The sequence below is a fragment of the Anolis sagrei genome, chromosome 3 (assembly GCF_037176765.1).
Source record: "Anolis sagrei isolate rAnoSag1 chromosome 3, rAnoSag1.mat, whole genome shotgun sequence".
NCBI classification, from domain to species: Eukaryota; Metazoa; Chordata; class Lepidosauria; order Squamata; family Dactyloidae; genus Anolis; species Anolis sagrei.
Window position 1 is genome coordinate 146,044,396 of NC_090023.1, and position 25,120 is coordinate 146,069,515.

Sequence of the window (25,120 nt, forward strand, 5' to 3'; positions counted from 1 at the left end):
ATAGGTCTCCACAGCCACCTGCGGATCCACCCCCAGGTTACCACTCTTGGAGGACCATCATCCTCAGACTATGAGGCATCGCCTAAGTAAGTAAAGTAGGGGTCCTCAAACTTTTTAAACAGAGGGCCAAATCACAGTCCCTCAAACTGTTGGAGGGCCGGATTATAATTTGAAAAAAACATGAATGAATTCCTATGCATACTGCACATATCTTATTTGTAGTGCAAAAAACACTTAAAAACAATACAATAATTAAAATGAAGAACAATTTCAACAAATATAAAATTAGTATTTCAGTGGGAAGTGTGGGCCTACTTTTGGCTGATGAGATAGGATTGTTGATGTTGTGTGCTTTCAAGTCGTTTCAGACTTGAACCTGAGCGAGGGCCAGGTAAATGACCTTGGAGGGCCGTATCCGGCCCCCGGGCCATAGTTTAAGGACCCCTGAAGTAAAGTAAGGAAGGAAGGAAGTAGCTGAAAAGCAGATGGAAGATTGATCAGAGGAATAGGTTAAAGATAGTGTGAAGTCTGGTTTGTATGTATTAGTAGAACAGTCCTTTTGGGAAGAAAGAATAGATTGAATGAAACACATATTGAAACGTTGTTCTGTAATCAGCAAGCATTTGATCTTATGTAACCACTACGCTTATACCACGAGAATGCTACAAATAAAGTTAGTTTCCCCATCAAGCAAACTGTTTCTCTCTCTCTCAATCTCACGGTTAGAGATCTCTTTGCTTTTGTTTCAGGTACCTATTGATCTACTCACATTTGCATGTTTTCAAACTGCTAGGTTGGCAGAAGCTAGGGGTAATAGCGGGAGCTCACCCCGCTTCCTGGATTCTAACTGCCAATCTTTGGGTCAGCAAGTTCAGCAGCTCAGCGGTTTAACCCAGTGTGCCGCCAGGGGGCTCCATACAGTTATGAAGTAGCAACGAAAATAATGTTATGGTTAGGGGTCACCACAACATGAGGAACTGTATGAAGGGGTGGCAGCATTAGGAAGGTTGAGAGCCACTGCTTTAAAATGTACGTACACATTCAACTTAATAACAACCTGCAGAACCTATCTTGTTGGTAACTTGGGGGCTGCCTGTATCTCCCAAAGTGATAAGGTTCACATGCGCAGCGTCCAGAGGCTGCAAGCAACGAGGACGCCGAGGCCGGCCACCATCTCTCCGACGGGCACGGCTTCTCTGCGGCGCTATCCCCCCCCCCCCCCTTTCCCTGTTCCGCGCGCTCGCCCGCCAGGTCACAAGGCCGGAGGCGGCTCACATCCCGCGCGCGTGGCGCATGGCTGGCTGGGCGCGCGCAAGCGATGCAACGGGGAGCAAGCGCGGCGGCGGCGCGGTCCAACAGCAGATTGCGGGCAGCCAATGCCGAGGAGGCTTTGAAGTGGCACCAAATTCCTCCCAGCCAATCGGCGCCCGCCTCTCCGTGCCAAGGTATCATCCCCCCATCCCTGCATTCGCCTCTTCTCCAGCCACTTGAGCCTCGCTCCAAGCGAAGTGCGCGTGTCTAGACCCTGGACCGTTGCAGCATTCGAGGGGAGGGGAGGGGGGGCAGTGTGGGCGAAATCTGCCCGGGTTATGCATTTTTTTTTATTACTTAAAGGTGGGTTACTCGAGTTCGTGCCGCCGCTGAGGACTTAAATACGCCTCCGAAGGACAGGAGGGATTCTCCACGAAAGACTTGCTCCAGGTGGTTCCCAGCCGCGCCAGAGCGAGTTTGCGATTGGCAATCGAGAGCGCGAATCGCCTCATTCCCGGTCAGAGAGGAAGAAAACGAGAAGGGGGGCGCGCGCGCATTCCCCCTTTTGCAGAGCGGCGAGATGCCCGGATTGTCCTCCCAGGAGCAGGTGAGTAGGAGGCGCGCGCCTCCCCTGGGGTCGCGCGCGGCAGAGGAAAGGAAGCGCGCGGTTGGGAAAGGCTTTGCCTCGAATGGAAAAGAAGCGGATGCGTCGCCGACGTGATGCGCGCGCCACTCTTATAATTTTTCTTTGGAAGCCTAGCGTTGACTCGGCTGGGGTTTAGCCTCTCTCCCCTTCCTTCCATAGAAGGCGGTACTAAAGTATGTCCCCTCTGTAGAATTAAACAGGGAAGTTATTGAAACGTAAGGCAGGATGCCATGGGAGACATTACAAGAAAGCCCATCATCTTTCTCCTTTTGAAGCCCCATCTAACCACCATATAATCCAGTTTCTGAATCCATTGAGGTGCTTTGAATTGGACTATATGACAGTGTAGATCAGGCATGGGGCAAACTTGGACCCTCCAAGTGTTTTGGACTTCAACTCCCACCATTCCTAACAGCCCCAGGCCCCTTCCTTTCCCCCCTCAGCAGCTTAAGGTCTTTTGGACTTCAACTCCCACCATTCCTAACAGCCCCAGGCCCCTTCCTTTCCCCCCTCAGCAGCTTAAGGTCTTTTGGACTTCAACTCCCACTAATCCTAACAGCCACAGACCCTTTCCTCCCCCCCCCCCCCCGCACCCACTTAAGGTGTTTTGGATTTTAACTCCCACCATTCCTAACAGCCTCAGACCCTTTCCTTTTCCCTCTCAGCTGCTTAAGGTGTTTTGGACTTCAACTCCCACCATTCCTAACAGCCTGAGACCCTTTCCTTTCCCCCCGCACCCACTTAAGGTGTTTTGGATTTCAACTCCCACTATTCCTAACAGCCTTATGCCACTTCTTTTCCCCCATCAGCTGCATAAGGTGTTTTGGACTTCAACTCCCACCATTCCTAACAGCCTCAGACCCTTTCAGCCACTTAAGCAGGAAAGGGAAAAGGGGACTGAGGCTATTAAGAATTGTGGGAGTTGAAGTCCAAAACACCTTAAGTGGCTGAGGGGACAAAGGAAGGGGACTGAGGCTGTTGGGAATGGTGAGAGTTGAAGTCCAAAACCTGGACTGCCCATGCCTGGTGTAGACTCATAATCCAGTTCAAATCATAATCTGCATTCAGAAACTGGGTTATATAGCAGTGCAGATCCAGACTGAAATTATTTGGGCCCTTTTTCATATGTTCAGATAGCTTTTTCCCCTCAACATTTCAGAAAATCTAAAACGATCTCTTTTCCCGTATCTTTATTTATCAAAATATTGATAGCCTTTCTTATCAAATATTGATAGCCTGTGGAACCCACTTCCCACTGAGGTAAGATCAGCTCCGTCCCTCCTGTCATTTAGGAAGAAATTGAAGTCGTGGTTCTGGGACCAGGCTTTTGGACAATAGACATAGATAGCACTTTGGACATGGAATTGGATATGGAAGTGACTGGAATGATGTTACGGCTATTAATACTTTTTTTTTACTATTTTAATGAATGCTTTACTTATTGTTTTAATTGTTATTATATTGCTGTGTTATATGTAGTGGCATCGAATTGCTGCCAAATGTAAGTTGTCCTGAGTCCCCCTTCGGGGGTTGAGAAGGAACAGGATAGAAATACTGGAAATAAATAAATAAATAAATACTTTCATAACATCTCAGCTAAGACATACAGAACTGCATACGTTGGAATAGCCTAGTAATTTCATTATGACTAAGCAAGTAGGTGGTACATTTACCATATAAGCAAGGATACTATATATGCAAAATCTTCTAGCCATGTGGGAAAATTGTATTTTAGTTCTCTGACGCCAGACCCAGCGGCTGCTTCCTTTGGTGGCCTGAGTGTTCAGCGTGCAGCAGACGCAGCAGCGCCTTTCCGAACTGCGCTGCCACTCCCCTTAGAAGACGGATGTTTTGGACAGGTTTTAAACAACTTAATAATAGACATTTTTCATCTGCTTTTATGTGGAGCTTTGCTCAGCAACACGGGGAGCAAAATTAATCAGATTACTTGGTCAAGAAATGTGTCATTTGTCTAACTCAGGCATGGGGCAAACTTCAGCCTTCCAGGGTATTTTGGACTTCAACTCCCACAATTCCTAACAGCTTCAGGCCCCTTCTGTTTCCTCCTCAGCTGCTTAAGAGAAAAGGAAAGGGCCTGAGGTATTGGAAATTGTGGGAGTTGAAGTCCAAAACACCTGGACGGCCCAAGTTTGCCCCATGTCTGGTCTAACTCAATGCCTGCAGGCCAAACAAAATTTCCCTAACTTCAGAGCCACAAGTACTCCTGGCTTGCCATTTCCATCATCCCCAGTCCGTACGGCGGATAATCAAAAGTGATGGGGGTTGTCATTCAATAACATCTGGGGACCAAAATTGGGTAAAAATGAAAGAGTACTATGTAAAACAACTATCGTTGGCTCTCTGTATTCCAGAGTCTCCATCCATGGATTCAGCAGCCCTTTAAAGCAGTGTTTCTTAACCTGTGGGTCCCTAGGTGTTTTGGCCTACAATTCCCAGAAATCCCAGCTGGTTTACCAGCTTTTAGGATTTCTGAGAATTGAAGGCCAAAACATCTGGGGACCCACAGGTTGAGAACTACTGCTTTAAAGGAACATAAGGCTGATGTCACCTTAAGGCAGTGGTTCTCAACCTGTGGGTCCCCAGGTGTTTTGGCCTATAACTCCCAGAAATCCCAGCCTGTTTACCAGCTGTTAGGATTTCTGGGAGTTGAAGGCCAAAATATCTGGGGACCCACAAGTTGAGAACCACTGTCTTAAGGCCACTTTCCTGTGTAACGCCTTAATAAGAGCATGACCCACTGACCATCAGAAACACTATTATGAACAGATACAGGATCACATTCTGAGAGCAAAATCAAGGAACTATGCCATACTATATAGAGCTTTTCAGACTGGTAGTCTTGAATCATTAAAAAAAAAAACCAGACTCTGGTTGTAGCTCCAGATAGTCTTTAAATATGTGGCATATTGGTTGCCACTACAAGTATGTAAAATTAGGATTACCGAATTACTGAAACAAGGATGCAGTCTTATTTTTCCTTAGATTGTAAGTCTGAGGGCATTTGTGCTTTCCCCTCCCTCAACATATTCAAAAATCATATTTTTGCCCTCAGTGTATACATGAGGTCTATTTATTCATGTGTACTCTATATACCGTACTTCCAAGTAAATGGGCTTAGCACTGCAGCTATATATGCATATCCAGAATTGTTTTCATCCCTCACTGCCTTTGGTTTCTGCTGACCCATTTTGTAGATGTTTAGGGTTGCTATGGCACCACCACATTCTATATATTACCAGACAGATTTCCATTTGTCTACTACTGGATATGCTGGCTAAGCGTGATGGAAATTGCAACAGTACAGTTCCCAAAAGCAATTTGGAAATGTTGCACCATTAATTCTGGTCATGGTTTGGAGAAAAGCACAGATGAAAACAGAGGTTTTGGGGCTATTACTTGGGATGTGTGGCTCACAAAAGTTGCAAGGAGGAGATTCCCCCCGACCCTATGCATCCCCCTACCCTAACTTACTAAAATAGTTACAGTATGCTTCTGAACATGTTTTCTCAGAGGTGTATTGCTTTCAGTGGCAATTAATTCCAAGCAGGTGACTCCACTACCTCTGTTTTCATGGGATGAGTGCCCTTAATTTGCCTGCCTTTGTCCTTTGTGCCTAAGTTCTGTTGGTACTTATCTGCTTTTGGAAATGTGCAAACACTATAGATGTATATTCTACTCTGGCCTTTTTCTGTGCATTTACTGAACGTATTAGAAGGAAGTGGAACATTTTGCTACCATTATCTCTAAAGTTTTACCCCACTAATCTTGCCACATTATCATTGTTGTTATCTCCATAATCACCTATATCTTTCTTTTATATCCTGCTTTTATCTCTCGGTTGAAATGCAAAGTTGCTCAAAACATTTTAAAAAACCAATGCAATTTAAAATCCACATCATACAGTACAAATATTAAAACAGAACTAATTAAAATCACTTGCACCACTTAAAACCTATTAAAATATTCAAATACCCTACAGCATCTCCTGGCTTGCTCTTAAAAACTTTCCTCTTTTAAAGCCTCCCTGAATAAAAAAAGTTTAGTTTGCCGCCAAAAGGCTAACTGGAAGCCCTTCCAGACAGGTCCTATATCCCAGGATCTGATCCCAGGTTTTCTGTTTATCCCAGATTATATGGCAGTATGGATTCATATAAACCAGCTTAAAGCAGAAAACTTGAGATCAGATCCTGAGATATAGGGCATGTTTGAAAGGGCCCAAAGATGGAACCATTCTGGTTTCCTTAGGCAAGGAGTTCCAGAGCCTAGGAGCAGCCACTGAGAAGGCCCTCTCTTGTACTCTAATAACTGTGCTTGTGATGATGATGGGATTAAGAAGAACCTCTTCTGAGGATCGCACTGGGAGATATAATCTGCTTTGAAGCCAGGACCTGAATTACATAGAGCTTTATAGGCCAAAACCAGCACCTTGAATTGTGCCTAGAAACAAACTGGCAGCCAGTGGAACTGTTGCAGCAGAGAGGTTGAGCTCTCCCTGCATCTATCCCCAGTTAAGAATCTCTTTGAACCAGCTGAGGTTCTTTGGACTAGTTGAAGCTTCTGAAATTCTTCAAAGGCAACCCCAAGTATAGTGTGTTACAGCAATCCAAACTTTGTGACTAAGACCAAATCTTAAGGAAGGGGTAGAGTTGGCACACAAGATTAAAATGTGCAAAAACACTCCTGGCTACCACAGAAACTTGGGCCTCCAGGTTCAACACTGAGACCATAAGGACTCCCAGACTACAGACCTGTGTCTTAAGGGGAAGTGCAATCCCATTCAGCACAGGCTGAATCCCTATTCCTTGATCCACTTTCCTACTGACCAGGAACACCTCTGTCTTGTCTGGATTAAGTGTCAATTTGTTTGCCCTCATCCAATTAATTACTCATGACATCTTTATGTCATACTTGCCTCTTCCTATGGATCAAGATAGGGAACCACAGATTAAAAGACAAATAGACATGTAATAGTTAAAAACACAAACACCAATTAAAATGCAAAATTAGTTTAAAAAGCATAATAAATGCTATTTCAAATATATTTTTATTATTTATATTTTTACTTAAAACCAAGCAATTCGTGATTTAAAAACTCAGTTTGAAAATCAAGTGGATAACCTGCCTGAAGAGATTGCTCTTTAATGTTTCAAACTTAGGCAGTTTATTAATTTTATTCTGGTAATACATTTCACAAATTGAGGGTGGCCAATGAAAAGTCATCTGGTTAACAGTTGCTAGGCTGGTCCTGGCTGACTGAGGTAAATGTCCCCTAGTGTACTGGGTAGATTATACTGAAGGAAGTGATTTCATTAATAACCTGGACTAAAAGCATCTACAGCTTTAACAAGTTTGGAGCTACAGATCCAGAAGCATCCCCAGCTATAAACACAGTCTTTCAAGGGGAGTGTCACTCCATGCAAGACTGGTTGACTCCCCTCCAGCAATAAGCACCTCCATCTTGTCAGTTTATTTTTTTCCTCATCCAAATCAACTTACCTCCTTTAGGCATTTATCAGAGGAGACATACTATGCTTAGCTGATGCTATTTCTGTAGACATGTAAAAGTGTATTTGAGGATTTATTATCATCGTCATCACCAACCTTCATTACGGTCTAAAGACCCAATTTTCTGCTGTGCAGAAAAAGTGCACAGCAGATTCATTAATTCTAGATGCATTTGGGCATTGTCAATATAATAGCAACTGGTACCATCCCTCCAGATGGTTCCTCTCAATGTTTTTCATGTAGGGGATTCAATGGCACCTTGTAGCATACTATATAACAGGCCCTTTTTGAGGAGAAGCTATCCCCTAGTACAGTGGTTCTCAGCCTGTGGGTCCCCAATGTTTTGGCCTACAACTCCCAAAAATCCAAGCCAGTTTACCAGCTGTCAGGATTTCTGGAAGTTGAAGGCCAAAACATCTGGGGGCCCACAGGTTGAGAACCACTGCCCTAGTAGAATTATCTGGAATTCACCTGAGAGGTAGTACCAAACCACTGAAGCACAGTCCACTGCAGGCATTTCAGAACATTACTCTAGTTTATGATAATGAATGCTGCTGCAAGATGTAAAAACGCCAACAGGAAAACACTCTCCCATCAGTGCTCAGGTGAAGATCATCCACTAAGGTGGTCTTTGTTTATAAAGCTGAATGTTTGAAAAGCATACAGCTACTTGTGCTAAGGGGTGAGGTCTATACATACGTAGTCAGGGCTCCTTAGCAAAGTGAGTCATTATATGCAGTTGCAATAGCTAGAAAAGATATATATATATATATATATATATATATATATATATATATATATATACACACACACACACACACACACACACACACACACACACACACATAATTATAATAAACTACAGTACTTCATTTCAAACATACATCAGTCCTATGTTGTTCATATCTGCCTAAATACTCTGCCAGATCCACCCCACTTCAGAGCCACTGTCTTCAATTGCCATTCCTCTGGGCACTGAATGGGGACAGCCACCCAGCCAGACACAGCTCCATCATATTGTGGACCAAGCACCTCAAGAAACCCCCTCCCACTTTTTTCAATTATGACAGCTTGTTCTCTTGCCAAACCGAGAAGCACCGGGCATTTAAAATTAATAAAATACTTTTAAAAGGTTTATTTTTACAATTTTCCTAAAACCTTATAAATGATGGAAGACACCATGGATCAGGAAATTCAGAATTACTGAATTTATGGGACACAAGACTATAAATATGAGATTATGTAAATCATTTAGTTTGCTGCCATCACAAGGAAACAAAAACAGAAGCACTACATTGGATGGAGCAGAGAATAAATGGGTGCTCAGGGAGAAATGGCGGAAAGGCTCGATGGGAGAAGGTCTCATGAAACAAGCAGATGAAAGACCCTCCATCCCAAATATTCTGGCCTTGGAGGGAGAAATGAAGCAGCAGTATCTACTTGACTTAATCCCCTTTATTATTGCCATTCCCCTTCTCTGTTACATCTTAATTAGACTGTAAGTCTAAGGCAAATTAATTATTTGTAAGCCTTTTTGGCTGAAAGACAAATACAATAAATAAATAAATACATTTTGCCTTGTGGTTTTGTGCAACTTGCAGAGATTGCATCAAGTGGAAAAGTGAACAAGCGTAACCATTTATTACTTCCTGGTCCTTTCAGGACGTCAATTGAATTGTGCTTTTGTTTTGTTTATTGCTTTTCATTGCAGCTTTCTCCAGAATTCCCTACCACTACTACCTTTGGTCATGAGACCCAAAATGGGTCAATTGATAAGGAGAAGACCCATCCCATATATGACGACCTGGGATCTGGGAGAGGCATGACTGATGACATTTTTGATGAGACATACCGTGAGAAAGAAGGCCCCAAGCCTGTCACAATATATGTCTGGAGGAACATCATCCTTATGTCCCTGCTCCATTTGGCTGCACTCTATGCCATCTGTCTCATACCTTCCACAAAGCCTCTCACCTTGTTGTGGGGTAAGTAAAGGATATATTGATTTTTGAAGTTACTGTCTGATTATTTCCTTCTGTTCCTTGGCTACCTGCTCCTTTAGGCAATATGTCAGAGGTCCCAATATGTCAGAGTAGACTAGCTGTCACCTTCCAGAGATTTCAGACCCCCTGTCCAGAAGGTGCTTGGCTGGTGCATATATTAGTTAGTGGTCTGATTCAAAATAGGGTTCTTTCCTTGAATATGGTTAGCTTGCAACACCAAAGCAGCTGTTTCTGGGTAAATCTCAGCAAGTGTTAACAATATTTCCAATTGAGCTGGAGAGGAACTCTGTCCAGAAGCAATTCCCAGGGCAACAAAAACATTCAAAAAGCAAACACCTTGCATAGAAAGATAATAAACATTCTATCTCTGAGGCCCTTCCACACAGCTGAATAAAATCCCACATTTTCTGCTTTGAACTGGAATATATAGCAGTGTGGATTCAGATAACTCAATTCAAAGCAGATATTGTGGGACTTTCTACCTTGATATTCTGGGTTATATGGCTGTGTGGAAGGGTCCTGATTCTTCTACTACACATTCTCAAAAGATGCATACTTTCACTTTAAATGGGATGGAGTGTAGCTTATCCAAAATACAGATCTTCTTTAAAAGCTCACAGTATGAGAATATTTTTAGTGCATATATCTCCCAGATGAAATAGATCTTCAAGAGTTTGAGGGATTTTCCATGGCCTCCTGTTATCACGTATCCACAATGGATTGAAATGTGGGTGTGTTTGATGGCAGCCTCAGAAGGAGATGCAGAAATTTTAGGAACTCTGATTAGGTAATTCAGGTAAAGACAGTCAAAACTGGACTATTTTAGTTGCTTAGGGAAATGAAAATTGAATTGCAATTTGAAAATTCCATAGCCATAGTGACACAGCACGTTATAACTGGAAAACATTACACCTTTTGACAGGACAGTCAGTTCTCAGTCTATTCATCATATGACTGAATGTTTCACTGGAAGTAACAATGGATAAGCTACAAAATAAATGTTTTTCCCATGGATTTTCTAAATAGTCAATTGTGGGATATTGAGATAGGTGGAAGAACAACAATGCCTCTCTTTTTCTGATCTCCATGCTGCTGTGGAGGAGGAGGTCATAAAAGTGTGGCCCACAGATAGTGCTCGATTAAAAATCCCAGAATTACTCAACACGGACTTAGTTAGATGGGGCTGGAAGGAATTGCAACCAAGCAGCATCTATAGAAGTTTGGACTTTGCCTGCCCTTGCCATATAGAAACAGAAGCACAGTCTCCTCTACCTGATTTTCATTTTTTGCTATTTGTTTGGCCCATGTAAGACTGTAAGAGCTAATTTGTTTATTTTCCATTTGATAATGGAAGCAGACAAGTTTGGTATTTGTTTTGAACACAATTTCCAAAACAATGGTTGTTAGCTGCCTTGAGTCCCCTTGGGGAGAAAGGTGGGGTCTAAATAAAGATGCTTCTGATTTTGAGAATTAGGCAGGGTATAAATTATTATTATTATTATTATTATTATTATTATTATTTATTTATTTAGAAACAATTTGCTTTGGCCATTTCCCCAATAAATTGATGTGCAACATGGATAGCATTTTCCTGTATTCATGGTGCGATCATTCTGCCTTTTGAATTGGCAATGTAATATTCCTTTGGCACCATCTCACGGTTTCTGGAATGAACCTGGGAACCGCTTTGAAAGGATAGGCTTGGAGTTAACAGTTATACCATTTCTAGAAATAGTGGTAAGCAATGTCCTGACAACCCATTGAGAACCAAAAATGTTGGCCATCCTCCATAATCAAGGTGTTCCCATCCCAAGTTGGCCATCCTACTTTCATCTGTTTGCAGACTGAGGCTGGATCTACACTGCCATATATTGCAGTTTCAGAATGCCATTTAACTGCATTGACCAACATTATATGACAGTGTGTAGACTCACACAGTCCTGTTCAATACATTTAAAATCCACCCTGAAACAGCATTTTGGTAGTGTAGATCCAGTTTGAGCCTTTGACAATAATGCAGGTGTAGACCAGTAAGTAGCAGTCATTCAGAGAAATCAGGAAGGAAACTCATTGCCATCAAGCAGCTATCCCATGATTGTACGGTTGCTACTTTCTTCATGACACTAAAGAACCAAGAGCATCAACTGGTGGTTTTATTCAGAGCAGTGTCAATAAGTGGTGTTCTTGGCAACTGGTTGATTTTCACCATCACCTTCCAGGCACAAGAGTGTTATTTGTGTCAAGAGTCCTTTGAGCATCATAGTAGTACATGTGAAGAGTGTCCATGAGTTGTCTACATATATGACCACCATATGTTTGCAGAAAAATGACTTTTTGTAAGAAGACAAATCTTATTATAGTGCACATTCCATTCATGGGAATGAATATTTATTTTCAATTAATTTAATTGCCCTGCTAGCTCAGTAAACATCTTGAGCAATGATCAATCTTATGTGCCCCCAAGGAACCCTGTTGGTTCTGGGAAATTGACACTTTTGTTTGATGCTTTGTTTCATGTTTGATATAATAGGTTGCATTTGCAATTTAATTTTACTTGTTGAGTTACAATTTGCTTTTATATGTTGGGTTGTCAATTTTCGTTATTATGTGTGTATTGCTTGTTATGTTCAGGCATTGAATGTTCGCTTTTTTATGATTGGAATCCTCCCTGAGTCCCTTTGGGGAGGTAGGGCAAAATATAAATAAAGTTTTATTATTGTAATTTTTATTATTATTAATCCTTTGTCATTTCATTCTTCATGCCATTGTTTATAGCAGGGGTCCTCAAACTAAGGCCCGAAGGCCGGATACGGCCCTCCAAGGTCATTTACCTGGCCCAGGGTCAACCTAAGTCTGAAATGACTTGAAAGCACACAACAACAACAACAACAACAACAATCCTATCTCATTAGCCAAAACCAGGCCCATACTTCCCATTGAAATACTAATAAGTTTATATTTGTTAAAATTGTCCTTCATTTTAATTATGTTATTGTTTTAAAGTGTTTTTTGAACTATAAATAAAATATTCAAGTGTGCATAGGAATTCATTCATGGGTCTGAGTCTCCCAGTCACTGGGTGACTTTGAGTAAATCACAGTCTTTCAGTCTCAGAGGAAAGCAAAGGCAAAACCCTTCTGAACAAATATTGCTAAGAAAACCTTGTTGCCATAAATTGGAAATGGCCTGAAGGTATACAGAAACAAAATGGATATAATGTCCTCCTGACACTTTCTTTCCTACACTTTTCTTATCTGCAGCTTTTTTATGCTTCATCTTGAGTGGTCTAGGAATCACAGCTGGAGCGCATCGGCTTTGGAGTCACCGGTCTTACAAAGCTACCTTGCCTCTTCGAATATTCTTAGCTGTTATTAACTCCATGGCTTTCCAGGTAAGAATGACTCAAGAGACAATACAAGTAAATCCAAGACTTATTGATATGTGTATGCGTCAAGCAGAGCTTCTCATCACTTGCAGCTCTGCTCTGTAAGATGCTAGTCATTCTTGGCAACAATAATGGCAAATGCATGAGATCATAACTAATGTGAGCATTTGGATCTAGTTTGAAATGTGCTGTGATCCAGCAGAATTTAGAGATTGATATTCTGGGCTTCTCTTGATTGGCTAAATATGTTGGGACATGGTGGCTTTCATTGCTGTACTGAGAGTTTTTAATTTTGAGATGCTATTAAGCCAGTGTGGCACTCCACCACAATAGTTTTTGGTATTAATAAAAAAAGGTTTGTTGAACAAGCATTGAATGAGATTGTCTACTTCAAATCTTAGCTAATGTGTTTGATTTTCATTTAGAATGACATTTATGAATGGGCCAGAGACCATCGTGCCCACCACAAATTCTCTGAAACAGATGCAGATCCCCACAATGCAAGTCGGGGCTTTTTCTTTTCTCATATTGGCTGGTTGCTGGTACGAAAACACCCTGATGTCATAGAGAAGGGACAAAAGCTGACTCTCGCTGATCTGAAGGCTGATAAAGTTGTGATGTTCCAGAGAAGGTAAGCAGACGCTGAAATGAAGAAGATGATAGTTTCTGGGAAGAGAACTTAGTTTTTTATCAAAGATGCCTACTATACAATATGTTTTACCATAAAGTCGACCAATCTATCAGCTCTTTGCCGAAGGCTTTCATGGCTGGAATTACTGGGTTGCTGTTAGTTTTCTGTGCTGTCTGGCCATGTTCCAGAAGCATTCTCTCCTTACGTTTTGCCCACATCTATGGCAGGTATATTCAGAGGTTGTGAGGTCTGTTGGAAACTGGGCAAGAGGGGTTTATATATCTGTGGAATGTCCAGGGCAGGAGAAAGAACTCTTGTCTGCTTGAGGCAAGTGTAAATGGTGCAATTGGCCATCTCTTTAACTGAGCAATCAGTTCTTTAATTGGTAAACTGATCCAATTGATTAAGAAGTATGTAATTTGCTTGGGAAGAACAGTTGTAATTTTCCAAACAATATTTTTGCTGTATAAGAATAATAAATTTTGCTTATTGTCTCTGTATTATCTCTCACTTCTTCCAGTGTGTCAGAATAAGATATATATTGAGGCAAATTGTCAGTTAAGAGATTAAGCAACAACCAAGCCTTGAATTTCTAATGAGACAAAAGTATCTAGAATGATTAGTAATTGCAATTATTGTTCACATTTTGAATATTCTCAGTTTCTCAGGGTGAAATCCTAGAGAAAACATGTGACGGTGCTAAAAATTCAGATTTTGATATGTTACAGTGCTAAATGCTATGCCACCTCATCTCCACACACTTCACTAAGTACAGCACATCCCTCTTTCCTTTCAGGTTTTATAAGCCATCTGTGGTGATCATGTGCTTCTTGATACCTTCGCTTGTGCCTTGGTACTACTGGGGAGAATCCTATCACAATAGCTTCTTAATAGCTGCCATCCTTCGCTACACAGTGATACTCAATGCCACCTGGTTGGTGAACAGCGCGGCCCACATGTATGGCAACCGGCCCTACGATCGACATATCAACCCCAGACAAAACCACTTGGTTGCATTTGGAGCCTTAGGTATGCAAGGGTTACAAGGGCTGTGTTGGGTGGGACTGCTTTTTTCTTACTTTGCCATTATTTTTACATCACATCTTGAAATTCTTAGAAAGAGGGAAGGAAACAAACAAGGCCTTTTTGTTCGTGCCTAATTTCTGACTCCCTGTTCAAATCATGGCAGAGTTGAAAGGGATTCCTCCTCACCCTTTCCCTTTGCTTGATTTGTATTGACTATCTGAAAGCTATGTTTATTTCTTGTCTCACTTTTCTTGTGTGCCTATGCCTTCAACTTGCCTGTTGATTTATGGTGACCTTATGAATTCTTAGGCAAGTAATACTCAGAGGTGGTTTTGACAGTTCCTTCCCCTGAAATATAACATACAGCACCTAATATTCATTGGTGGTCTCCCATGTAAGGGCCAAGTACTAATTGGGGCTGATCCTGCTAAGCTTCCAACATCAGATGGGATCTAGTGTTTTTAGGGCTGTGGTTAGTACTTGAATGGGGGACTGACAGGGATACCAGGTGTTGTATGCCTGAGAAAACTTAATGAAAGTCATCAGGCAACTTACACATGTCCATCCTCTTGCCTTTCTCTTATTCCCAGCCAGTAAGAATAGTAGTCAACTTTCTGTCTTCAGAGAGGCCACCTCCAAAGATACCACATATAAGAGCGTGGGGTCACAAAATGCTTGGCTGCACTCATTTAAGATTAAAACGTAGGCTGGAAAAAATATATTCTCTTCCCAGACCCCTAGATAGGACCAGTAGCCCCAAGATTGCTCTATTTTAGCTGCAGGGAGAATGAGAAGACCACAGTGCTGTAGGACAAGAGTGCAACTGTTCTTTGAAAAATACAGTGTTTGCAAGATCCAATGACAATAGCATATCACTTGGGAAAATCCCTTTTGGAAAACAATTTCCAGGGGACAGTCATGCGCTATGTCTTAAAATATCTAAAGTAGCCAGATGCAAAGGAGACACGTACTGCTGTTTCACCTTTTAAATAATGGTACAGAGAGCACTTAAGCAGTTTACATGACAAGCTACACCTAATGAACACCCCTTCTCCATAGTTATTACAAAGTGCTGAAGCACGGCTCTCTTTTGATTCTGGTCATCCCTATCCTACCATGCTCCCAGCAAGTTGAGTCCTAAAGAAAAGAGGAAGGGTGAAATACACAGTGCTTTTGACTTTATGTACTGAGAATGAAAGATGTTTAGAGATGGGTCTAGTAAGCTTGAAAATAAGCAGAGTTGTTTCTGACGTAGTTTTAGGCAGGCTAGATTTTTCTCAAATCACCTTGATGCAAGATGAGCAGAAAGTTGCTCCTCTCTATCATCTCCCACCAACTCTTCCCAACAACACTGGGATGTGGAACTATCCACGTGTTGTAGTGATGGTTCCACATCCCTATGAGACTGGCGCCCACCTTTTCCATTCTATCTGTTCCATCTGGCATGGGTGAGATTTCAATTCTTCCTGTGAAAACCCTGTGAAAAGTTATTCTTTTTGCCAACATTGAGTGAGGTGGGAGAAGCTACATACGCTTTGCTAGTTGCTGTGTGACTGTGGATTAAACATAATCCTCTCCTTCTTAATCACAGCCTTTGGGTGTCCCTCCTATTGTAATAACAAATGTTGTTGTTTTGTCTCCTGGCTTTTTTTGTTTTGCCTGCCCATGCCCATCCAGTGTTTTTCCCGGTAGAGGCATGATGTAAATGAACAAAATAAACAAATTAATATCATCAACAGAAAGGGAAATGCTATCAGCTTATCTGTGTTCCATCCCTTCAGATATACAAATTCCAGTTAGTAGTTATCTTGGGTAGTAATTATTGAAGTTATTATACGTATATGATGCTCTATGCATTGTGCACTTTTGTATTAGGGAGACCGACATCTCATCTACAGATACACCAAAATCCAGAGCATCATTGGGAACAGAGTCTGAACTGTCCAGTCTGCCCAAAACTAGTTTAACCCTGCCATCATTCTTACCTGACTTGTTATTTCTGTCACTGTGGCAGGTGACAAGAGAGCTCCAGAGATCTCCTGGCAATCTCTTGAGAGCCTTTGCCAGGCACCTTTGCCAGAGCTCACTGGCCAGCTGCCACTGTATTGTGAAGGCATGGCCGTGATGTATCCCATTTCCCCTTTGGTGCCAAATGCAAGTGAAAGGGGATAGCAGCGCTGGCCTGTGTGGACAGCAGACTGATTTGCTTTAGAGCTAGTGGTGCTGTCCACATTAACCCACAATTGCAGGCTGCTCCAGAGTTTCACTGCTTTGGTGTAATGTGGGGAAAAACTGGATTATGAGATGAGTAAAGGAAGGATAAGGCAAGTATGGGTATTCATCTCTAGAAACATCTTATGTTAACCAAAGATAATCAATTGAAAAACAGTAAACAGCAGTAGGAAGAAGGGTTTTTCTGTCTATAGGAAGGTTCTCAAGATTTAGTTCACGTGAACTATGGCTTTAACTTTGAAATATGTTTTAATGGTTTTTAACTGGGAATATTTTAATACTGTTTACATTTAATCCTGTATTAATGTTTGCGTATTTGTATATTTTAAGGTGTATGCTAATGTTTTCATGTTAAGCTGCTCTGAGTCTCCTTCGGGAGAGATAAAGTGGGGTAATAATAATAATAACAATAACAGGCCTATGCAGCAGATGCCCCAAAAGAGGGGTTTTCCTTTGATTTTCTATTATTTGAAAATTAATTGAATGTATTTGTGAGGAGTCCATATTTTGAAAGTTTCTGTGACAAAAAAATTAAGAAGCACTGGTCTACATAGTATTGTAGTTTATCCTCTGCTAAAATAGAGATATTAACTAGAATAGCCTGCCTTCAAAAAAACTCAAAGCAAACATTAGTTTCTAGGGAAAGTAGTTATAGACATGACATGTCTTTTCTTGTTTCTCTTCTAGGTGAAGGCTTTCACAACTACCACCATACTTTCCCCTACGATTACGCAACGAGTGAATTTGGCTCACGGTGGAATTTCACTACAGTTTTCATTGATAGTATGTGTTACCTTGGCTTGGCGAGTGACTGTAAGAAAGTGTCCAAGGAGCTCATCTTGGCCCGTAAAATTCGGACTGGAGATGGTAGTCACAAGACTGGTTGATGTTCTGGTTTCAGCACTTCTCTTGTTTTCCTTTTTTCTTCAAACAACCTGGGCATACATTCAATGTTCTGTCTACTAATTAGCAAGCAATGCTTTCAGGATGCTCAAAGTGATGACGCTAACCCATTCCAGTATTGTACTTTGAAACGATGTCTGTAGGCCTTTAATATTCTATTTAATTATCTAGGGGACTGGTTTGTCTCTGTTGTTGTTTACTCTTATGCTCATGTTCTCTCCCCCTCCCCTTTTCTTTCTTTGCAATGTTATAAACTAGTCAAGTCTTTTCACCTATGGTTTCGTTGCATCTGATAAGAGGGACTGAGCTGACAGCATGGCACCAAAGTAAGGACTATCACATCTTGATTGCCCTGCTTCCTGCCTTTTTAAGCTTAGATAAAAAGAGAGGGAGCTATTCTATCTTTTATTATTATTATTATTAGTAGTAGTAGTAGTAGTAGTAGTAGTAACAGAAGCAGTAGCAGTGGAGAGAACTATGTGTTTGATACCTCTATGAGATTCTCGATTCCTTTAGCGATTGAGAAAAGGGGTGGATGTGTGATGTAAAGGCTAGGGATAGAGTAGGAAAGGAAGATGTCTTTAAGTAAGGACAGCAGCCAAGGCTACAAGACAGACCCAAAGTCAGAGACTAATTTTATTAGTTGGAACTGGGGAATCTGTTTTCCTCCATCAGCACAAATGTTGTGATTGCTGTTTCCCTACACCCGAGTCCTAACCTAGGAGACAAGAAGTCTAGGCAGGATTTTAAGGTTGTTATGAGACAAGCCTAGACTAGGGAAAATAGAGATGCTTTAAGGGTAGACATAAATATACACTAAAGGGATTTTTCTTAAAAGGAAGGAGAGCATGGGAGGGATTTGAACCAAAGTTGCACCACAGACTCAAACTGCTTTATGTGCTAGAGGAATGAGTTTAGGTTTAGATAAAGAGAGATGTGTTTTCAGGTATATGTAATGACACAGCCATTCTGTTCAGCACAACACAGCAGTTGAAGTCCATACTCAGCACTCCAAGGACCACCTAAGACTAAAGGGCTAAGAAATAGCTACATTTCTCATTGGAGGAGTTTTACAATGTATCTGGAAGATCTAGGAAGTATTTATTTCTATGATTTCTTTTATTCCTGTATCAGGCAGTAACTTCACTGCTGCTTATATCTCATTTTTATTTCACTCTTTCTTTGGAACTGACAAATTCTTGGGGAGAAGATGCCTTTCACCTCGCCACACTTCTCCTTGCTAGAGAGCAGCTGAAGGGTGAGGGAGGGGCTGCTAGTAGCTGATTGTACTATTTGTCATGGCATCATAAGGGATACTAATTTTGGTATATAGGTTACCAAGAAAAGAGGACTTTTGCTGATGGAGCATATTAAAAGGTTATATATTACACTTTTCTTCATTAGTATAGCTTTGGGCCTATCTACACTAACCATATAATGCAGTTTGAAACTAGTTTCAAACTGAGGCGGCTAGATAACACACCGCCAAAACATGCTGCAACACAGGTTTTTTTTCTTTCAGGAGCGACTTGAGAAACTGCATGTCGCTTTTGGTGTGAGAGAATTGGCCATCTGCAAGGATGTTACCCGGGGAATGCCTAGATGTTAGATTTTTTACCATCCTTCTGGGAGGCTTCTCTCATGTCCCCGCATGGGGGGCTGGATCTGACAGAGGGAGCTCAACCCGCTCTCCCCGGATTCAAACTACAGTCCTGCCAGCACAAGGGTTTAACCCATTACACCACCGGGTTTAAAGTCTTTAACACAGTTTAAAGACGTTAAAGCATGTCAAGCAATGCCAGGATAAGCCCATGGATGCACCTCAGTGAGCCCCAATTGTACACCATATTGTGTAGTGAAATTGGCTGTGAAATGGTGTGCATCTTGCTGTGAAATGGGGAAAAAACCCAAATTCTCTGGCTGCTCTAAAGCCACAGATATTGCAGATTCTGACACCAGTTTAAGGCCATCTTCTGTGGTTAATGTAATCACATTCCTGGCATTGAACCTTTTCCAGATATGTCAGTCTAATCATCCACACAGCAAACTGGTTCCAAACTGACCTAAATGGTCAATGTAGATGTGCCCTTGTTTGTCCTCCCAGTTGAGAACCATTGTGCCTACAAAATCCCATTCTGCTTAATATCTAGTTACCTAATTATAAGTGCTGTGTTTCAAGTAATGTAAAAATCCTGGATTATATATAATGTATTAATTTATCTAACAATATGTCAATAATCAATATGTCAATTAAAGAGAAGTTTGCACTGGCTTTTGATTCTCAACTGAGAGTTTTAGCATAAGATTTCATATTTTACTTTCCATAGTAGAACAATGCTTAGCTGATATATTGACACTCTCTTTGAGGTTTATGTTAATTGGATACGGAAAGGATTCTGAGTCAGTCCCATTTACACCAACATTAGCTGGTATAACAGAGTTATTGGACAGTTGTGCTCTGTCTATGTATCAGTTTACCATATAGACTCATGTATAAGTCAACCTCATAAGTAGAAGGCAGGTTTGGGGACAAAAATAGTGGATTTTGGTGTAGCCTGTGAATAAGATGGGAGTCATTCTGCAGAGAGAAAAGTTCCTGCACCACCCCAAAGGGCCAGTGGTGGAGAGCATATGGGGGATCAGTGCTTCTTTCATCTTCTATAGGGAAAGACTACGTTCTTGCCTTTCACCACTCTATTCAGAAAAAGGTTCCTTTTTGGGATAAGAGTTAAGGCACAATGCTTACATGGATAAGTTGGCCCAGGTTTTTGCGGCTGATTTTTGACTAGAGTTTCTCGACTTATACTTGAGTATAAAATGTATTTAAATTTGAAGTATTCACCAGTAAAGCTAAATAACAATCAAATTTCAACTCAATAGAAATCAAAACACAGTTGAAACCCATCTAAGGACCACTCCTTTGCTCTGAAAAGCTTGGTCTTAAACCAAATGCACGCCTGTGCATTTTGCTCTGAAGTAAATACATTTGATTTTTCACTTTTGCAGGTTTTACTTTTGCAGATGTGTTTTTTTTCTAGTAATTCCTAGAGCAGTGGTTCTCAACCTGTGGGTCCCCAAGAGTTTTGGCCTACAACTCCCAGAAATTCCAGCCAGTTTACTAGCTGTTAGGATTTCGGGTAGTTGAAGGTCAAAATATCTGGGGACCCACAGGTTGAGAACCACTGCTCTAGAGATTCCTAGAGATAATGCCTCTCTAAGAAACTGTAGGTCCTCTAGTGTGACTTTTTGATCAACTTCTGATGAACCATAGATGCGCAGAGATGTTCTCTATCACGATAAAAAAAACCCCCAAATTTTTAAAAAATATTCAGCTTTTGCATTTCTGTTGGGGTGCTGTGCTCTTAACCTGAGCAAATGTAGAAGGCTGGCCATATTATGTTTAATAGGGCTTACTTGTTATGTTTAATTTTCAGTTTAAAGGATTGTATGAAAAATGCAGTCTTCCTTTATGTAGCATTGTGGTGAAGAGTGAAAGGCTTCACCCAGGATTTATCTCCACATTTCTTTAAGTTCAGTCAGTATCACTTGCTGTTTCCTATCCAGTTTCTTCTAATTTATAAACCCCAGAGGCTGTGTACCTTCAAATACCAGTTGAGGAGGGTTCAAAAATAGTGTGGTAGCAGATAACGTGACTTCCTTCCTCCATTTAATAGGTTTCTATGGGCATCTGGCTGGCCATTGTTACAAATAGGATGGACTAGATCAGTGGTTCTCAACCTGTGGGTCCCCAGATATTTTGGCCTACAACTCCCAGAAATCCTAACAGCTGGTAAACTGGCTGGGATTTCTGGGAGTTGTAGGCCAAAACACCTGGGGACCCACAGGTTGAGAACCACTTGACTAGATGAATGCTGACTCATTCCTATCCAGGTTCTGTGTAGACATTGCTGAATTTGAGTAGAATAGACACCCAAGAGGAAATGCTTCCTCTGTTGTCATTTTGCACTGTGGAAGGTGACTCTCCAGGAAAACTATTTCTACATAAAAAGAGCAGAAAAGTGCAGGATGGATGTCGGGTTTTCTTTTGGTCCTTTTTCCTGAGTGCTGTTAAACTTTGGTCTCATCTACACTACCTAAACATCTAAACTCACCTCAGATTGTCTTTTTTCATGGTGCACAGCTGCTTCCAGGATCTTAGGAGAGGGTTTTGCTATTGTATTTAAATAGGCGTTGCTTTGCTTTAGGAAAAGTTGGGAATACTGGAAACTCTGGATCATTCTGCAGCGTGAAGATAGTCTGGGCAGCTGGATTAAGGCTGATCTGAACTAATTGGCTGTCCAGAAAGGAAACCACCAGTAGCAGCCTTTCCCTGTGCCCATCATCATAATTGCTTCTCCTAGCTGGCCATGGCACACCATAAGCGCTCCTGACCATTGCAGGTGCCTGTATTGACATCAGAACGAAATGCCCATGTGCCCAGCCTGAAGAATGTGGGAGCAATTCCCCTTCCTTCTCAATTGCCTTGTTTTGATAGCATCACACAATCTGCTCATCTACCCTCCTTCATTCTGTTAGCCTTCAGTGATATCAGAATGGGACGCCCATGTAATTGGGATGCAGGAGGGGGATTATCCCTTCTTCATGCTTGTTGCGTGGGTGCCCCATTCTTATGTCACCAGATATGTCTGCGTGGTCAAGAGTTTGCACTGAACTCTGGCCAGCTAAGAAAAGCATCGGTGGAAACACAGAGGAGGTTGGGTACACACCACCCCAACAGATCAGATGCGGTCCCTGGCAACATAAATAATGGCCCTAGATTTGGCACGACGGCACTGGGTTAAACTGCCAGGCGTATACCTTAGGAGGGCTCTGCAGTGGATCATACCTTGAGCAACCTTTCAATAAGATTTGTTACTTGGCACCAAAAGTGAGGTTTTTTTTGTTGAAGCCAGTTTGCTAAATACTGATTGTATCACCTGAGGCACTTCATCATTTTTTAAAGATGAGTACAAGGAACTGAAAAACCCTCATGCACTTTGTTTCTTTCACTTGTGCAGCTAGATCTGTGGGAATGCTATGATCTCAGGCAGCCTTGACTCTCCTGCACACACTTCAGTTTTGCTTTGCTTTTCCTAAGTACATCTTCAGAGAGTCATGGAAACTCTTGTTGAGATCTACTTTGGGCCTCTACACACATTAAAGCTTTCACTGTGCAATTAAAGCTAGACATACTTCTAAAATTGTAAAGTGTGGAAAGGACAAAGGAATGTACTTCATGCAGGTAGGCATATCAAAAGGCCAGTACAGGTTATATTTTCCTCTTCCGCATGAACTTAATGGCAAATTCAAAAGTATTGTGATGTGGTAGGTGAAGCAGCCCTCACTCTTATGGAGGCCATTTAGGAGAAATTCATGGAGTGGTTGTTCCCTCACTCCACAAATGTGTCCTGAACACGACATTGGTACTGAATGTCTGTCCGTATTTTTGAATCCACTGACTTGGCTTTCACAAATCCCTTGGTTGTGCTCATTTGTGGTAATGCAAGGTTAAAACCAGGGTTATTCCCCATTCATAATAATATCAGGCTACACATAAGAAATAAAAACTGATGCTTCTTCCAAACTGGTCCTGGAAGAAGAAGAATAACAAATCTTTTCTATAATCACAATGGCCTTTCCCTCACACAAATATTTGTTAGTGCTGTTGAGTTGTTAACTCATAAGGACTATGAATCCAAATGTTTGGTTGTGGAGTGAAAGTAAGCATACAGTTCCCAGACTTTTTAGTAAATAGACAACTATTTTGATGTGCCTTAAGGTTTTCTTTAACAGACATAGGAGTATCAAGAGCTCTTGGCAGTATATTACATTCATCTGTCCAAAATTATTTCTGAAGAGCCTTTGCAGAGGTTTATATTAACTACTCACTGGAAATAAATTGTGAGTACATGAGTGTGTGTTGATTTTTTAATGTAGTTGTTAAGGAATGGTTATACCATTTAAGTAGAGACTTGTTTGCTTTTCTTAGTGTGTAATGCAGATTAGATCTAGGATACTTTTTCCTGCTCTAGGTGCTTCCAATGGAGGCTTTGAGTGTGCAGTGCCTGCGCCATATTTGCATGTTTTACTTTTACAGAAGACTCCAGACAGATCTGCCATCCTTTTGTAACCCTTCCAGGTTTTCTTGTTTTGTTTCCACACACGGACAACATCCACTAAGAGGGGGAAAAGAGCTAAACAATGCCTTTTCAGAGGCACCTGTCTGGAAACATCCTCTGTTTTTTGCTGGTATGCAGTGAATAAAAAATTGGACAGGCAATTGAAGCAAGCCAAAGAAACAGTTTGAAAATTGGGAATCCAGGGTTGCTGGTTTTAGGTGTTTCTTAGATTTATTTTGAAAGCAATAGACAAGCCTTTTCTGTTTTCTTTTGCTTGCATTTCCTTATGTACAAAAGGACAACGTCCCTGGAAGCTCCCGCCTTTAAAGGGGGTACTAATGCGGTATGATGTGTGAAGATGTAAGTCACTCTTTTAACTATTTGCTATTAAGTTGGCTTACATCTTTGTCCTTCTGCTTCTCCGGTTTATGAGTGAAAGGAAGCATTTGTTAGACCATTCAAATAGCAGTAATGCTGGCAAGCAATCCACTGCAGAAAGTAAACTACTTCCTTGCCCTTGTTTGAATCTGGGAAACCAAATGCCTGTAGGGACTGTGAAAAATAATGTGAATTGTCTAGCTCTGGTGTTCTTGAAGTGTTTGTAGAATCTTTGCTTTTTCATTTCTAATATTTTTATGTTTTATGTAATAAAAACAATTTCTTCTAATGTTGAACTCAATGGCTTATTATGCAGATCTGAACTTTGTTTTTTTTCCTGCTTATAATAAAATGGTTGATTTTTCAAATTTGACTTGCTTCCTTTGATGGCATCAGTATATGTTCCTAAGTAAAAAAATTTCCATGTCAGGAGCAACTTGAGAAACTGCAAGTCATTTCTGGTGTGAGAGAATTGGCTGTCTGCAAAGACATTGCCCAGGGGACACCCGGGTGTTTTACCATCCTGTGGGAGAATTCTCTCATGTTCCTGCATAGGAAGCTGGAGCTGACAGATGGGAGCTCATGCCTCTCCCCAGATTTGAATTGCTGACCTTTCAGTCAACAGTCCTATCAGCACAAGGGTTTAACTCATTGCTTCACCGGGGGCTCCTTATTCCTAATTAAGAGGCAATACATAAGCCTGAGCACTTGTTTTGAGGTAGCTATGAATTCTCACCCTGCTCCCTGGGTTCGAACCGCCGACTTTTCAGTCAGCAGTCCTGCCAGCACAAGGATTTAACGCATTGCGCCACCAGGAGCTCCTCATTCCGAAATATGAGAAAATACATAAGCCTGAACACATGTTTTGAATTTTCCCCTCTCTGTTTGTCTCCCTTTACCAAATTTCATTTTTAACTTTTGGTTCCTCTGAAGGAAAGATGTCTGAAGTTTTATGATGTCTTTGTAAAAATTGGTCACAATACAGAGCAGTGTAGAAGTTGTGAGTTTGCTAGGAGTCTA

The 25,120-nt window shown here is 41.4% G+C and overlaps 1 protein-coding gene across 1 annotated transcript; it reads left to right on the top strand.

Annotated features, from left to right (window-relative positions):
- Positions 1 to 1,356: 1,356 nt before the first annotated feature.
- On the top strand, positions 1,357 to 24,468 carry SCD (stearoyl-CoA desaturase). The gene is made up of 6 exons (XM_067466944.1): positions 1,357 to 1,858; positions 9,135 to 9,408; positions 12,687 to 12,817; positions 13,237 to 13,442; positions 14,239 to 14,471; positions 17,388 to 24,468. Exons 1-6 carry the CDS (start codon positions 1,832 to 1,834, stop codon positions 17,585 to 17,587), a joined length of 1,071 nt encoding a protein of 356 aa, XP_067323045.1. The 5' UTR covers positions 1,357 to 1,831; the 3' UTR covers positions 17,588 to 24,468.
- The last annotated feature ends 652 nt before the right edge of the window (positions 24,469 to 25,120 follow it).